Raw genomic sequence first — 16,192 nt, forward strand, 5'->3', positions numbered from 1 at the left:
GATTTAAAATTTGGAACTCTCTCTTATGTCTATAGCCCTGGATTGTTTTTCTTTTATAGGAATCACTTTCAGTTTTGATACCACTTGTGTGAAACAGAAGATAGATATAGCCATAGCTATAGGGTATATTTGTATACCCTGTCTTTGTTTTTTCCAAATATCTAAAACAAGTCAATTAAAAATATTGACAAAAGGGGTGAGGTAATATATTTTTCACTTTCAGATTTACCCTCCAGGGTCCACCAGAAATACATGCCAACCTGTACTGTCTAGAACAGCAGATCTCAAACCTTAACGCAGAAGAACCCCTGAGAGCTTGTGAATACTACAGATTTCCAGGCTTCCTGAATCCCATTTCCCTTGAATGGGACTGAGAATTGACATTTCTAACAAGCTCTCTTGTACTTTTTAAGTCCACTGACATTTGATTGAAAGGCAGCTCCATGGCTCTGCCACAGACTGGGTGGGAATCTCTCTTGATGGTACCTATTCTACTTTACTCTCAGAAGAATCAGATGGTTGAATGAAGGCACGAGAAATGGGTTGTGCTTTTTCCATTAAAAGTTGCATCCAAATTTTAATGCACATCTGAGGGATTCTTCTAGGCTTGTCTTTAAAAGCTTGGCCCCTGAAGTTTGCTGGTTGACCTGTTGTCCTACAGTTACCCTGGGGTGGTGTAACCGGTTTGAGAAGCAGCCGGTGACTGTTTCAATTTCAGCTGAAGTTCCTTATAAAACTAGCCAATCTGGGAGGTCATTTGTCTCTGATCCAGAGGCAGTTGTTTAGTTATTCTTGGCTTACACTAAACTTGGAAGGGAACTGAAGCATCAGGTAAAAAAAATCTACACCGACTCAGCATGAAAAAAAAAATCACAGCTCTACACACCAGTGTGGACGGATCCCATAGAGACAAGCGTCCATGTACCTGAAGTTCAAGGACAGGCAGCAATGACCTGCGAGGGGTTATTTTCAGGGGTTATTGCCTGCTGGAGGATTGGTGCAAGGAGACTTCAGGGGGTGGGGTGGTCAGGAAATGTTCTAAGTCGTGATGTGGAACCCATGTAGGCTGTACATACATATGTACAATCATTGAACTCAGTGCTAAAGCTGAGTGTATTTTACTGTGTGTGTGTATATATATATATATATAATATATACATATATTACCTACTTAAAAAAAAAGGATGGATGGCACAGTCGGTTAAGCATCTGACTCCTGGTTTCAGCTCAGGTCATGATCTCAGGATCATGAGGTTGAGCCCCATGTCAGGCTCTGTGCTCAGCTTGAGATTCTCTCTCCGTTTCCCTCTGCCCCTTCCACTTGCACGTGCTCTCTCTCTCTCTCAAGTAAATAAACAAATCTTTTTTTAAAAAAAGGATTTTATTTATTTATTCATGAGAGACACACACACAGAGAAAGGCAGAGAGACACAGGCAGAGGGAGAAGCAGGCTCCATGCAGGGAGCCTGACGTGGGTCTTGATCCCAGGCCTCCAGGATCACGCCCTGGGCTGAAGGCAGCGCTAAACTGCTGAACCACCCGGGCTGCCCTAAATAAACAAATCTTAAGAAAAAAGGATAATAGGCAGCTGTGAACATGTAAACTTTTTTCCACAAGGGGAAAAAATCCATAGCCATATCCATGTAGCAAGTCAAAATTGACAAACAAATGCAGACAGTTGGGCAAAAGGAAAATAAAAAAAAAATGGAAACCATCATACAATAAGCTGTTTCTTTTAATTCCGGTTGTAAACTGAACTCTTAAAATAATGTGAGCCCTGCCTTGCAGACTTGGTGCTCTGAAATGCCTCAGGATGTGGAGTGTGGATTCACACTCTTACAGGGGTGATTATTTTGTGTTCTTCAAAACGCTGACAGTTCAGGGAGAGTCTAAAGGAGCAGTTTTCCTGGCTTTCAAGAAAGGCAGCTGACAAAAATGGAGAGGGAAACAAGAGTCAGGCTTTCCAGGAGCAAGTTGGGGTTTTGTCCAAATCTGGGTGACTGCATTGTGCAGGGTGACACGTCTGCAGGTGAAGAGCAGCGGGTCAGTTTGCTCAGTGCTGTAGTTTGCCATGGTCAAGCAGTGGCAGGAGGCCTGGGTGGTTGTCTCTAGGCACATGGAAGGGGTATTATACCTGAAGACTGTTCCAGAAGCATTGCACAGGAGAGTTTCTCTCCCCATCTGCCAACATTTAGCCTTACGGTATTTAAAAGTTTTCTGTGAGGGGCACCTGCCTGGCTCAGTTGGTAGGGCATGTGACTCTTGATCTCAGGGTGGTGAGTTCAAGACCCTCGCTGGGTGTAGAGCTTACTAAAAAAAGAAAAAAGAAAAAAAAAGTAAAATAGATGTAAAAAGCTTTTCTGTGAACATCTAGTGGTCTTTCATCTTTGCTTGGGGCATGTCTCCCTGTGTTACGGTGTAGCCGTGGTGAGCACCTCACTTGCATGTGGCTTTCTTCTTGGATTTTCTCATTTCTTCTCTTCCTTCTCAATAGGTGGTTTGTCTGACATAACTGGCATTGTTTGGTGTTATGGAGATACAACCTTGTTTTGTTGTGGAGATTACTCTGCCAGGTCTGGGTGCTGTGGGCGGGGGTGGTGGGGGAGGCTGGAGACCTGGAAAGAGCACAGGGAGGCCCAGATAAGGTTGTCTGGGCACAGATAAGGCCCCACTCACTGGCTGATGTAAGAGTTCTCCCAGGCTGAGCATCAGTGCATGTGGTCACAGGAGGCTTTTAATTCTTTGTTATAAAGGCAGAGCTAGGAGAAAGATGAATCACTTCTATGACCCCACATCAGGCCCAAAGTCTCTGCACAGAACAGAAACTGGAATGTCGACGGGAGGTAAGAACAGGGGGTATGCCTGGTGACCCCCAACACATAGCCCAGGGTGAGGAAGCCCCTGGCTCATTCCTGGAGGGATGAAGGCCCCAGCACATCTTGGGCAGATGCCCCTCTTTCCAAGTAAGCTAATCCTCAGACTGATGATATAGCAGGGCCTGGAATTTTCTCCCTACGGCTCCTTGCACAAAAATGTGAGATCAAAAACACACAGATTAGGAAATAGAAGGCAAAAGCCACCTCAGGATTGATGATGGTCCTGATGGTGAAAGATAAGTAGCACATTAGTTGTTTCAGTTCCCTGCCTTGAGCAAAATTCAGTTTCAAGATGAGACAGCAATAGGGCGGGAGGGTGTGTTCCGAAGACTAGGAGAGACCAGGTAGGACAAAAATAATAACTGTTTTTCCTGGGAAGAGGAGCCCCCTGGGGTCTGCCTTCCTTCCCTGGTGGTGCTGACAGAGGACCTGGGAGTTGGCTTTCTCCCCACGCCCCAAGTGTGCCTGTTGAGAAGAGGGGCTTCCCTGGCGCAAGACGGAACCTTCCCTCTCCTTCCTGCAGAGAAGCTATCCCTTCTTGGTAGGGTGCAGCAAGGAACCCACCTGCTGAAGGCCTTATCAGGCTGGGGAAGAGATCTCTCCGTTTTTCCTCCCCAGGTGGCGACTGGCTAATCAGGGGCCTTTTTGTTTTATCTCAATATCCTCTTTGCTCTGAAATGTTACAGTGAATTTTTAAAAAGATTTTATTAACTAATTAATTAATTTCATTCATTCATAAGGGACACACAGAGAGAGGCAGAGACACAGGCAGAGGGAGAAGCAGGCTCCCTACAGGGAGCCCGATGCAGACTCCGACTCCATTGGACCCCGAGATCATGACCTGAGCTGAAGGCAGATGCTCAGTCACTGAGCCACCCAGGTGCCCCTGTCACAGTGCATGTTAACTGAAAAGTCATTTCTGTGTGCCCCCGGGAGTCGTCTCTTTGTCCCCGGCTCTCCCTCCTGTCCTGTTTCTTTCTCTCACTGCAGGTGCTGGGAGAATCTCTGGGGAAGAGCCCGTTCCCGGTTTCTCCTGCCTTGCTCCGTCTTCGATACCTCTCCCATCACCAATTACACAATTTCTTGTGCCTGTGGCCATTTCCCCCTGAGCTCATGTTGTTCCCTAATTCAATTAGTTCTGGGTTCCTTCCCCCTTTCACTTTTATCTTCCCTGTTGACACTCAGTACCTTCTCCAGTTGGCTGAAGGAAAGTCAGTATGTTCTGCACTCCTAACTTTCCATGTCTGTGTCTCTGAATGTCTGAGGGAGGTAACACCACTGGAGGACTCGCCCCACACTCCAGCCGGGAGGAACTTCCATAGTTGTAAATCCTCCTCAGTACCTGGGAACCAGAGCAAAAGGACAACCAAACTGGCATTATAGGGACGGCTCTGTGTGTCTGGGAAGATGCCAAGCTGAGAACAGGAGTGAAGACGTGACGTGCCCAAGGAGCAAAAGTCTTCCAGTCTCCGTGAGTGAAATGGTCCCTCCGTGGAAAGGGAAACCACCTTTGAAGGTTTGCTTTGTCCTCTCCTGTGACCCTGCTGTCCCCAACTGCTGTTTGGGGTGATCTGAGAGGCTGTGGGCTAGGAGATCACCCACAGGTGGGGACACACTTGGACACTGGGTGCTCCCAGATCTAGGAGTGGAGAAACCTCCTTCCTGCCCACCTGTCTAGATGTCTGCTGCTATGTTTCCCCGCAGGATAGGATTCCGTGGAGACAGTCATCCAGCAGACCTCGGGTCTCTGAGGGATCCTTTTCCGACCCTGCCCTTTGTTTTCAGCATCTCCTTAGGGCCCTTTATCAGTCATCCCGCCCACAGACCCAGGGAGGCACCTGGAAACGCGAGGAGGGATGGCGGGGGGTTCTGAGACCACTAGGTGTCCCCTGGAAGTGAGCGAGCACCTTCTGCATGGCTGGGGGCCGGGCCGGACTCGAGGACAGTCACCACCTTAAGTAGGCGAGGGCAGGAGCAGAACTGGGGACAGGGGAACGGGGGAACTAGGTTCTGGGACCTCAGGGGGTAGAGGCAGGCTGATGCTCCCTTCCGAAAGCCAGCGTCCTCCTCCTGGGGTTGGCGACCCTCAGGCCGCCTCACTCAGGGACAGTGCGGCGGCACCGCCGCCCCCCCCCCCCCCAGCTCCTTCCTTCAGCCACAGCACTGGATTGGGTCCAGCGCGATCCGGGAGTGAAGTGTGAGCCGGGTGAGCCGGGCCAGCCAGAACACCCCCACTGAGCCAAGAGCCTCCAGGGAGTGCGGTTCCAGGTCCAGAGCCTGGCGCGAGGGGATCCCCACAAGGGGGCGGAGGGAAAGCCAGGAGGCCCGCGGGAGGAGGCGCGGCCGCCGGCTGGGCGCGCGCAGCGGGGCGCACTCGCGGCTCCTGGGCTCCGGGCAGAGGGTGGGGAGGGGGCCGGAGAGACCCTCGGTTTCTCCGAAGTTTCGGACGATCCGTCCGGCCCGGAGACCCGCCTCTCGGCGGCGTGCTCCCCCGGAGGGGGCCTTGTACGCCGCCCCCTCTCCCTGCACCGCGCGGCGGGAGGATCGCGCACGGGGCTCGGCCCGCAGCTCAATCTCCGCCGCGCCGGCCACGCTGCCCCCGCCCGCGCCCGCGCCCGCGCCCGCTCCCGCTCCCGCTCCCGCTCCCGCTCCCGCTCCCGCTCCCGCGCCGCCGAGAGCCGCCGAGAGCCGCCGAGAGCCGCCGCAGGCTGCGGGAGCTGCGCCGGCCGTGCTGCAGCCTCGCCCGGGCTCCCGGCGCGCTCCGGCCCCGCTCGGCCCCGCTCGGCCCGGCTCGGCCCCGGCCCCCGCCCCCGCCCCCCGCGCGCGGACATGGAGTGAGGGCGCGGGCGGCCCCGCGACGCGCTCCCGCAGCCGGGGAGGCCGGAGCCAGCCCGGGTGGCCTCGCCCGCCGGCGGAGTTGGCCAGCCGCGGGCCCTCCTCCCGCCGGTGCTTCCCGCTCCTCCTCCTCGGCCGCCGCCGCCCCCGCCTCCCGGCCGCCCCCGCCGCCCCCGCCGCCCCCGCCGCGCCGCCGCCCGAGGCCGAGGCCGAGGCCGAGCGCGGACGCCGAGCGTGGGAGCCATGGCGCGCGAGGAGGACAGGGACCCCGAGCGCCGGGAGGCGGCGGCGCGGGCCAGCGGCGAGCAGGAGGAGGAGGAGGGCGAGGAGGGACTGAGCGACAGCGACGACGAGGACGAAGACGACGAGCCCGGCCGCGGGGAGGGAGAGGCGGCGGCGGCGGCGGCGGCGGCGGCGGCGGCCGAGCGGGAGCGCAGCGAGGGCGCGCGGCTGCAGCGCGCGGGGCTGCCTCCTGCCGCCGTCCCCGCCGCGGCCGCCCGCGACAGGAGCGGCCGCCGCCCGCCGGGGCCCCCGCCGCCGCCGCTGCCCTGCCGCCCGAGGATGCCGGCGCCCGACGACGAGGACCGCGAGCGTCGCCGGGGCCGCCGGAGGGACCTTCTGCTGAGCCAGCTCTGCTTCCTGGCCTTGGTGGCGCTGCTGCTCTGGTCGCTGTCGAGCATGCAGGAGCACAACGGTGGGTGCCCGGGCTCGCCCCGAGTGGGCGCTGCGGCTCCGGCGGCTCGGGGCTCCCGGCCGCGCGGGGCGAGCAGGCTGGCGCCTGGGTGGGGGGGGGGGCGCCGGGCACCACGGCTCCGCGCTGTCCTGCGGAGGGGCGCGGAGTGGGGGGGGGGGCGCAGAGGCGAGGACCGCGGGGCGGAGACGCGGCCGGCACGCGGGGCCGCCCGGCTGGCCCGGGGAACCCTTACCTGCGCCTCTTGGCTCTAGCCTTGCGACCCACCGGCCCGCGGGGTAGAGGCGCAGGGGACTCTTACCCTAAAGAGGTCCGCCAAGGCCAGCAATAAAGTTGCCCTGGTAAGATTCAGCACCTGTGCAGGTCACCAAACACCTGTACACCTTTGGCTTGTTGAGGGCCCGGAGGGGACTGGTTGACTGGTGCGCACGCTGTTCTGCAGTGTGCCCCGAATGGAACAGGCGGTATGGACCAGATAGAGAGCTCCATACTCGCTTTTCCAGAACAGGTGCCCGGAACTTCGGGTGGGTAGGAAAAAAGTGTCCGCCACCTGGCTAGGGTTTAGGAATGTGCTTGTTGGCTTTCGCTGGCCACTCACTGGGAAGACTGATTCCTTTTGTGCACTTGCATTTCTGGAAGAGATCTTTTAGATTCCACCCCCCCACCCCCACCCCCACCCCACCCCCGCAGTGGGTCTGCCCTTTACCCACAACTTTTGTCTTATCTTTGTCCTTGGCTTTTCTTGAGCCAAAATAGACCTTGTGGAGAAATGTGCTCAGAACACTTGTCCACTGAAAACAGTTTGGATTTTGGGGGGCAGCTGTCTAAATAACAGAGGGGAAGACTTGGAAGAACAACTGTTGTAAAAACGGTTTTATATCCCAGCCGTTCAAGTGGCATGGTTCGTGGGAAAACAGCCATAAAAATGGTTGTGAGAAAAAGCCGTTACAAATAACGTGCCTTGGTGTTAAGATCGATGCAGCTCTGCTACCAGGCGTTATGAAGTGCAGAATAAGAGCATTTTGATAGTGACAGTAAGGGGGTGGCATCCGTTGCAAAAGGGATCTCCCCCAAATTTGGCTGGTCTCAGGCTTCATGGGGAAAACAGATGGTCGGTCTTGGTTCAGGTCTTAACAGACCTCTTGACAGCCTTCCTCATATATGGTAATATGAGAGAGTCTGCCCGGGTCTTCCGGGGAGCCGTCGGGACTCCACAGCTCTCTCCCTTTCTCTTGAACCCCAGCTGGTATGGTGATGGGGAGTGACATCAGGAAGTGGGCTGTGCTAGGGAGGGAAGCTGGACCTCTCTCAGAGGGCAGTGCCAGACCTGCCAAAAGCAACTACTGACTGATTCTCACGAGGAGGGCTTTATTTAACCCCCTTTTAATCTTGATTTTTACAAGTGCAAAAGCCAGTCTGTACTTGATACCACCTTTGGAAAGGACCATGCCAAGTCAATTACATGCCAGCCATTTTTCCTGCGTGCCAGGGCTCTGTGAATCTCAGAGTTCCTACCGCTGTTGGGGTATAAAAGACATTTTTCTGGATGGAGATATAGTTAAGTCCATCCTTGGCAGGGGAGTGCCTGGGCCCTGGGAAAGCCGGGATGTTCAGGGGAAGTGTGTGTGTGTGGGGGGGCAGAACTCTGCAAACTTGGAACCTGGTGACTCAAATGTCATTTTGAAATGGTTTCCCAAACAGGTGCCACCAACGCAGTTCCAGCTCTTTCCCTGGTCCCTTCCCTTGATCTCTCTTCTCCCATATTCTTTCTGCCCCTCTCTCCCCTCCCATAAATGTAGGGCTTCAGAAGATTCTCCCCCACCCCAGCAACTGGAGGGGAACAGTGAAAAGCCAGCAGTGGGAAGAGGGGATGCCATCCAGCCATTCCAGTTGTAATTCTGTCTCCAGTCACCTTTTCTTCAAGTAGATACTCATGATTTCATTACGTGTGATATACCTAGCCAATTCTCAGCAAGGCCCAGGTTTTTTGAGCTAATTTTAAGATAGAAATTAGCGTGTGTGAAATCTGCAAGTGATCGGTTAGCTTGGGGGGTTGTCATTCAGCATACTTAAGCATCTGAATAGTGACTTTTACCTGGGTGCTCTTCTACATAAGGGTCCTTTTCAGTAGGGATAAAAAGTTTAGAATTTAGCCTTGTTTTAAAGACACTCTGTCTGGGAGAGGCTGAGTGATCTGCTTAAGGTCACACAGCAGTTGAAGAGTAGAGGTGGCCTGGCTCTTTGATCCCACCCTTGTTCCCTGTTATTCATGCCACCATCTGCCTGCAGCTCTGTAATGTTTATATAACCACTTGGGGGGGTACCTTCCTAATGATCAAAGGAGATATTTTTATTTATTCACCTTGAAATCCATGCAGTGATTAAATGTAACTTCTCAGAAGCCTGTTTTCTAGCACATAATTGATCTATCTTTCTTTCTCTCTCTCTTTCTTTCTTTCTCTTTCTTTTCTTTCTCCTCCTCCTTTTTATAAAGAGGACAGTTCTTTGACCAAACCAAAATAGAGTGTGGTGTGGCAGTTGGGTTACATGGTGTTGTATAACATTTCCGATCATATGGAATATGAGCTCCCTTTCTTCACATCTGATCAAACTCCAGTATAGATTCCTTTCTGCTGAAATGGGTCACCAGCATTATTAAAGGGAAGGTTAGTGCTGGAGTCAAGACAAGGGTTAACTCTCACGGTAACAAAAGCAATAATAATAACTGGAACTTGGTGGACCTTTAAGTGCCACGCGCTGTGCTAAAGTAAGTACACTTTATGCGCATGGCTTTATTTACTGTGTGAAGGCTCAAGCCTTCAGCGGTAAGGAAAGCAAGAGTCCTAGATGCTCTAGTTAGTTGTTGCTGATAAAAATCTCATTTTTGATTTGTTTTCAGAGTCAATTGAAATAAGGCATCAGATTTGCTAATGAGGGTTTTCTTTTTTTCTTGTTTTTGCAGCCAGAATGGATTGCTTTTGTATGTTTCGAGTGGTTCAAAAGTGTTTTTCTTTGAAGTAAGGAACCTGGTCCTCTTTTTATTCCAAAAGTCATGTGAATCAAGCCCAGAGATTCTAACTTGGGAGTGATTATAGACATCTTCTCTAGGAAGTTCCTAGGTAGGTGAATAATGAGTAAGGGGGAAAATATGTAATACATATAGCTTAAAGAAGTTTATATATATACTCTGGCCCAGTTACTATTACTAATAAGAAATCATTCCACCCAAATGTAGTGGTATAAAACTACGTTTCTTTTTTTTTCTTTCTTTCTTTCTTTCTTTCTTTCTTTCTTTCTTTCTTTCTTTCTTTCTTTCTTTCTTTTTCTCATGGATACTTTGGGTCAGGAATATTTGGACAGGCTACAGTAGGGATGGCTTGTCTCTGCTCCATATCTGGGGCCTCAGCTGGAAAGAGTGAAAGGCTGGGTGACTTGACAGCTGGGTCTACAGTCATCTGCAGGCAACATTGCTCCCATATCTGAGGTTGATGCCAGCTGTTGACTAGACCCTTAGCTGGGCTGTCAACCAGAACACTTATGTGTGGCCTCTCCATATGGCTCTGTGTGCCTTAGTTTGAACTTCCTCGAGCACAGCAGCTGGGTTCCAAGATGATGAAGTGGAAGTACACCGCATTTTCCTGTCTTAGCCCCAGAAGTCACATGGTCTCACTTCCACTGTTTTCTTTCCGCCAAGGCAGTGGCAGATGTCAACCCAAAGTCAAAGAGCTTGGGGCGGGAGAGCATAGATGCCACTACTTACTCAGTGGAGGAGCATCTGAGTATGCTGTGAAGAGAGCATGTGGGCATGTGTGTTGATGTTTAAGATGGGTATACGTGTTGTGGCCGTCTTTGGAAAGCCAGGGGTCCAAGGAATAATAACTTAGAGATCAGAGACATTTCCCAAGGTGGTAAACTGTGAATAATACACACATATTTGAAATACCTTCCAATCATGATAACATTGCAGTGCATCTGAAATCAGGTGGTATTTGGAAAGAGGGCTGCGTGCATGTGGGAACTGCAAATTTCAGTTACAGTTGCAGATCTGAGAGGCCGTCTTTAGCTTTGTGGCTTCCCCTTCCTCAGAGAACAAAGGTCACGGCCTCTTAATCTCTTGTGTGGGTTACAGAGATGCCTCGCTGGATTCTCCAGCTTTATCTTCCCTCTCCATCCTCCCTTCCATGCTTCACTCCCTGGGCCTTCTGCTCCTCAAAGGGGTGATATTTCATCTGGCCCCAGGCCTGCCACACCTGCTGGTTCCACGGTCATCATCACAGCTAGTTCATCCTTCACGGACAGGTCCAAGATCTTCCTGACCTGTTTTGGTCCCCTGTTTGGCTCTCTGAACACCCACAATTTTCCCTTCATAGCATTTATCACAGTTGGTTATTACGTATTTATTTGGCTGTGGTTTGAGTAACCTGTCCTGTTCACCAGATGCTAAGCTCCAGAAGGTTAGGGACCCTTTGATCTTTGCTCACCTTTGTCATCTGTGTCACCTGTCCAGAATAGATGCTCAAAAGACACTTGTTAGGTAGAGAAGCTGTTTTGATTTCTGAGCTACAGTACCCATGGTAAAAACTAGCTACCATGTGTCAGCTCAGTCACTGGCATACATTTTAATTTCATGATTTATAATTCTTCTCCCCATCCATCAAATTCAATATTGTTACCCATTTTTCATAGGGCTACCATGGAGCTATAGGTTGAGTGCTTTGCCTAGTGTCACCTACTTAAGTGGTGGGATTTGAATGCAAGCCCACTTGTATCTGAGCTGTATGCCACTGCCTTCCCTAGCCTCAGCTTAGGAGGACATGAATAGAAAATGGGAATCACGCTGCCTTTTTCAGTCTTCTGGGGAGAGTAAAGGAGTAACAGAAGGTTGCTTTCATAGAAGCAGTATTTTAGAAACACATTGCTTTTCAACCTTTTCTATTTTCTGCCTAAGCATATATAGATGTGTCTCTCCTGGCTTTTCTTAGCTGCTCATCAACCCAGATTTTTCTCAAAGATTTCCTGTACTTGCAGGCCTTGAATCCTTGTGGGAAGATTTCTTCTTTCTTTCTTTCTTTCTTTCTTTCTTTCTTTCTTTCTTTCTTTCTTTCTTTCTTTCTTTCCTTTCTTATACCCCAGAGGGTTGGCAAAGCCAAAAGAATTGCAAAACCAGCCATTTGCTGAGAATTCCAAGGCTTGGTGGAAGTTGACTGATAGGACAGGATTTTGGCAACTCTCTTTTTCCTTGAGGATACAAGGAACTCTTGTTTGGCAACTCTCACTTTTCCTTGAGTGATACAAGTTTTCTGGGGGAGTAATAGTACACAGACTCTTGTATTGGGAAGACTGAGGTACAGAAAGTTCAGAAGGCATCCTTGAAGTCACATGGCAAACGAGTGATCCCACTAGGAAGGTAATGCAGGTTTTTCTGCTCTTTCCCTGCCTTCACTTTCTGCCTTCAGAGCTTGTTTGGTATTGACCTCTGTTTATCTTTGCAATGGTTTGAAGCATGGTATTCTTCTGTAGGATTTGAGAATTTGATGTATTAAGGGTCCAGTGGAAGAAGGTTTTCTCTGAATGAAGTGGTTGGTGGTGGCACTATCCAGCCAGCTATAATTATAGAGTCATAAGTTCTTAGACATGGATGGCATCTCTTGGACTCTCTCCTGCAAGGTGCACTTGTCCTGTCCTCGTCCTCATCCCTGGGGGCAGTGATGCTCTTCATTGTTGGGAGTCCTGGGGGCTTCATCCTCCCTTGTTGGTTTTCCCACCCCTACCCCCACCTTTGTAAGTAGTCCTTTAAGAAACTCTTCAGTGGCATCTCTAGAATGAATTCCTGCCTGGACCCTATTGGTATAAGACCCAAGGGCCTCCATTAATTCACTGAGTACACATGTGGCAAGCTTTTTCTGAGTTATTGGGGTAATAGTGGTATCTGAGCAGAATATTGTTCTTGTGGTAGTTTACACTTTAGTGGGAAGAGAGGTATTGAACAACTGATTTTCAAGAATTATGGGAGAAATGAGAAATACAGAGGAGGCGTTGCTGGTAAGGAGAAACTGGAACTTGGAAAATAAAAGGAATTAGGTTGCTAATGAATGGGGGACAAAACAAAATTATAAAAAATGGGCAAAAGATATGAGCAGGCAGTTCACAAAGCAATTGCAAATGATAAGTAGAAAAAATCCTTAGTCTTAACAGTAATAAGAGTAATCTAATTTTAAAGATTTATTTATTTGGGGGGGTGCTGAGGGAGAGAATCTTCAAGCAGACTCCCTGCCAAGTGTGGAGCCTCACGTGGGGTTGGATCTCATGACCATGAGATCATGATCTGAGCCAAAGTCAAGAGTTGGACACTTAATCAGCTGAGCCATGCAGGCACCCCTCAGGGAAATTTAATTTTAAAAATGATGAAATACCATTTTTAACATCAGATTGGCAAAAATGAAGATGTATGATAATGTCCAGTGTTGGCAAAGGCGCAGGAGAGGTGGCTTCTTTCATTTACTGCAGGCGAAAACATAAATTGGTTATATAAACATCATGGGGAATTGCAGGGTGAGGACCTTTAGGGACAGACCCCAAATGAAGCCTTGGCTAATTTTTAACGAGATGTATAGAAAGGGGAATGTTGGGATTAGAAAGGCAGTGCATAGACTTTGGAGCCTTGGATAGATACTCGACTTTCCCAGACTCATCCATGACTGTGGAGCATGTTGGTCATGATCTAGACTAAAGACATTAGGTGGGAGTTCCAGCAAGCAGGGGAAAAGGCCTTTGATCTGGAGGCGTTTTTACCATTGCAAATTGCTTATTTGAATATGAAATCTAGCCATTATTCCTTGCTTGTCAATCACACTTTATTTCTACCAGAGTGAGAATAATTAATGTCTGCTCATTTGTGACCTAGTTGGTGAAATTTCACATTTGCAACCTGACTCATTTCTCTCTTCACGTTTCCCTCTGTGCTTCCACATTGTCTGACCACAGCAAACATCATTTTCGCCTGAGTGACATACCATGGACTCAGAACCTATTGCAGGATAGGAAGTAACAAGCAGGTTTCTTGAGGAGGACTTTGATGTAAGAACAAAGAGGGTGGGGAAGATGGGCCACCAGGAGAAAGGGGGTGCCACAGGTTGACATCAAGAAGTCAATGGCACCATTTTTGAGGAACACGAGATAATCACTTTTGGATGTTTTGATTTTGATTACTGGTAGGACATCTAGGTGGAGTATAGCTGATCATTAAAGGTCAAGGTTCAAAGCAGTTGCTACAAAGACCAGAGAATAGTATGCATGAAGGTGAAAATTGTCTTTTTGCGTAGCTCCGTGGGTCTCAATCTTCTCTGCACATTGTAAATACTGGGGAACTTTAAACTCAACTTAGGTCTGGGTCCTGCCCCGAAGATTCTGACTTAATGCTTCAGGGTGTAGCATGGGCATTGGGATTCTTTACAAGTGAGGCACACGGTTCCAGTGTGTAGACTGGGTGCCCTGGGTTAGATCAGTGGTCAGCATTTACCTTATCACGGCCACATCATAGCTGAGCTGTGAAGTCCACTGGGCTTAATTTTTCTGTCCTAAGCATGAATGAGTATTTGTCTGCTTTGTTTTTTAAGCCTTCACCACTAATTTAAGCCCAAACTTTCCTCTGTTGTCTTCATTTTCTCTGCCTATGTACACTGCCATTGGAGAGTCTGTCCAGGTCTCTTTTTAAAGAAATCTTTCTTGGATTCTTCCGGCTTGTTCAAGTCTGGACAGGTTGCTTGTTAAATCTGCTGCCCAGCTGTCATTGTGTGATCTCCCTTCAACTTCTTCCTGCCTGTGGGTTTTTTCCCCCAGTTCCCCCTATATTGATAGTATCCCATGTAAGTTTCCTGTCTTTCTTGGCTTATCCCTTCATTTGTCGTATGTTTCTGGGGATCACACACTCCAGGTGCCTTCTAAGACGGGGGGTGTGGAAATTACAATACAAAGGTTTGAGACATTGTAAATTTGAAAATACGTAAACACTGGCCCCACATTTTGAAGGTGGGAGTGGATCAGGAATTCAGATTGGAACACAATTTCCACACAGTTTTGAAAGCATTGCTTTTATAACTGGAAGGCATTGTCTTATAACTCTTATAACTTGTCCCTGAGAAGTCTGATGCTATTCCACTTTTAATTCTTTTTTATGAACCGCCCCCCCCCCCAAAAAAGAAAAGCATGTATGCTTTTTGCCCCTCTCCTAATGTTCAGGTGTATCACAGTTAATTCAGTGGTGTGGTTCTGTTTTCACGCATTTTCCTGGGCACTGACCTGGTCCTTTTAATCTGAATGCTAATGTCCTTTGGATCTGGAGATCCTAAACTCTCCATCCTAAACTCTTCTCTCTGAATTGTCTGTATTTGGGTGTTTTACTCCTGAGATTGAGCTTCTGATTTTCTTATCTCTTCTCTCCTGTTATTTTTCTCATCCTCTTACTCTAATTCCCATAGGTTGGCTAACCACATCTTTTAATTCTACTGAGCTTTTAATTTCTTCCATCATGTTTTTATTTTTTTTTAATTTTATTTTTTTATACTTCATTTTAAAATATTTTATTTTCCAACATACCTGCCTTTTTTTTTTTTTACAATATCTGGTCCTATTATGATGATTTTTAAAAGGATTTCCTATTTTATTTTATTTTTTATAATAAATTTATTTTTTATTGGTGTTCAATTTGCCAACATACAGAATAACACCCAGTGCTCATCCCGTTAAGTGCCCCCCTCAGTGCCCGTCACCCATTCACCCCCACCACCCCCCTCTTCCATCATGTTTTTAGTTTCTAAGGGCTCTTTTTTTTTAATCCCTGTGAAAGATATTTTTAGTAGCAACCTGTTCTGCTTCATCAATACAGTATCATTGCTTATATCCTGACTTGGTTTCTCCAAGTTGCTGTTGTCTATTTGTTTCATTTTCCATGTTATGTGCTTTCTATGAAAGTCAAGTAATTCTTAGTGTCTGCTCGTATTTATGTGAAGCCATTGACATGATGCTTGGAAACTGTGGAAGGAGAAGGATCTGTTGACTGTTTCTCTGTAAGGTGATCTGGCTGTGCCATGTCACTGGGTAGTGCTCCCATGTCTCTAAGTTCTGGATCTTTATCATTGAGTGGTCAGATTTCTCAGACAGGAGATGGGTCACCCTGTGTCTGGAGGGAAATCCAGTGGGAATCCAGTGGGAGAGGAAGCAGGGTTTTAAGGGGTGTTGTTCAGTGGAAACATTTTCCAAGGCTCAATGAGTTGTCTCAAGGGTGGTTATGAGTATGACAGAGCCGAACAATTTATTTTGATGCATTGCAGGACCATCCTGAGTTATTTCAGGCTCCCTTCCTCCTGCCCTCCTCCCCTCCCTTCCTGCCTTCTTCCTTTCTCTAAACTCCTGTACACTCAAAACTGATAAAAGTTGTTGCCTCCTGGGAGGGCTTATCCTCAGGGGTAGGGGGAAGGCATAGTTTTCATCTTCTTAATTTTAACTGAAATTTTTATGGAGATAGCTGTAGATTCACATGGCAGTTGTAAGAAATAATGCAGAGACCCCTCGTACATTTTCCCTAGTTTTCTTCAGTGGTAACATTCTGCAAAACTCTATTATAATATCATAACCAGAATAGTGCCATTGATGCAAGCTACTAACCGTATTCAGATTTTCAAGTTTTATTTGTACTTATGTATGTATATATGTGTGCAGTACGTGTGTGCATTGTGTATGTATACAGCGTGTGTGGTATGTGTTTATGTGTATACAAGTGTATATGCCTGTG

The 16,192-nt window shown here is 48.7% G+C and overlaps 1 protein-coding gene and 1 long non-coding RNA gene across 2 annotated transcripts in view; both read left to right on the forward strand.

Moving 5' to 3' along the window:
- The first annotated feature begins 2,788 nt into the window (after positions 1–2,788).
- LOC129496788 (uncharacterized) lies at positions 2,789–4,861 on the forward strand. Its single transcript, XR_008661844.1, has 3 exons — positions 2,789–2,843; positions 3,617–3,756; positions 4,260–4,861. It is a non-coding gene; the product is annotated as an uncharacterized LOC129496788 (long non-coding RNA).
- Positions 4,862–5,905: 1,044 nt separating this feature from the next.
- SLC24A3 (solute carrier family 24 member 3) overlaps positions 5,906–16,192 on the forward strand; it is a 481,527-nt gene continuing 471,240 nt past the window's right edge. The window contains exon 1 of the mRNA XM_055305422.1: positions 5,906–6,405. Within this exon, the coding sequence (XP_055161397.1) occupies positions 5,955–6,405 (451 nt within the window). The 5' untranslated portion in view covers positions 5,906–5,954. The remainder of the gene's footprint in view (positions 6,406–16,192) is intronic.

This window comes from Nyctereutes procyonoides, unplaced genomic scaffold (assembly GCF_905146905.1).
Source record: "Nyctereutes procyonoides isolate TBG_1078 unplaced genomic scaffold, NYPRO_anot_genome, whole genome shotgun sequence".
Classification (NCBI taxonomy): Eukaryota; Metazoa; Chordata; class Mammalia; order Carnivora; family Canidae; genus Nyctereutes; species Nyctereutes procyonoides.